General features: G+C 47.7%; 1 protein-coding gene across 1 annotated transcript; it reads right to left on the bottom strand.

Moving 5' to 3' along the window:
- LOC104547483 (cystatin-B-like) lies at positions 1-129 on the bottom strand (the record flags this gene model as incomplete). The annotated part of the gene is made up of 1 exon (XM_010193184.1): positions 1-129. A coding segment is annotated over one exon (129 nt), but the record flags the coding sequence as incomplete, so codon positions are not given.
- Positions 130-390: the final 261 nt, after the last annotated feature.

Raw genomic sequence — 390 nt, forward strand, 5'->3', positions numbered from 1 at the left:
CTAGAAAAAGGTCAGTTCATCGTGCTTAGCCTTGCTGCTCTGGTAACTGTGGAGACTCAGTGGCTTCTTCTCGTGAGGGAGGCTTCTGAACACCCGCAGGTGAATGAACTCATCGTTCCCAACATGGACCTGCAAAGCATGACAACCAGTGAGCTCCACGCAGTAAGTAAAAGTGATTTTGGAGACACAGAGTCTTTTTTGGTGCTGGCAACTTCCCACTGTGAAGTGTTTTCATGGTTGAAAAAGCAGAGCGTTATCTCCAGTTGCTACTCTGCGAGAGGATGGTAGTTGGCAGTGATGATGCAAGACTTGCTGCATCTTAAAGCTTTGTAACATTAGACTGCAGCATGAAAACCAGTGAGCGCCCTGCAGTAACAGCAGCTTTCAGCA

This window comes from Mesitornis unicolor, unplaced genomic scaffold (genome assembly GCF_000695765.1).
Source record: "Mesitornis unicolor isolate BGI_N332 unplaced genomic scaffold, ASM69576v1 C12922411, whole genome shotgun sequence".
Classification (NCBI taxonomy): domain Eukaryota; kingdom Metazoa; phylum Chordata; class Aves; order Mesitornithiformes; family Mesitornithidae; genus Mesitornis; species Mesitornis unicolor.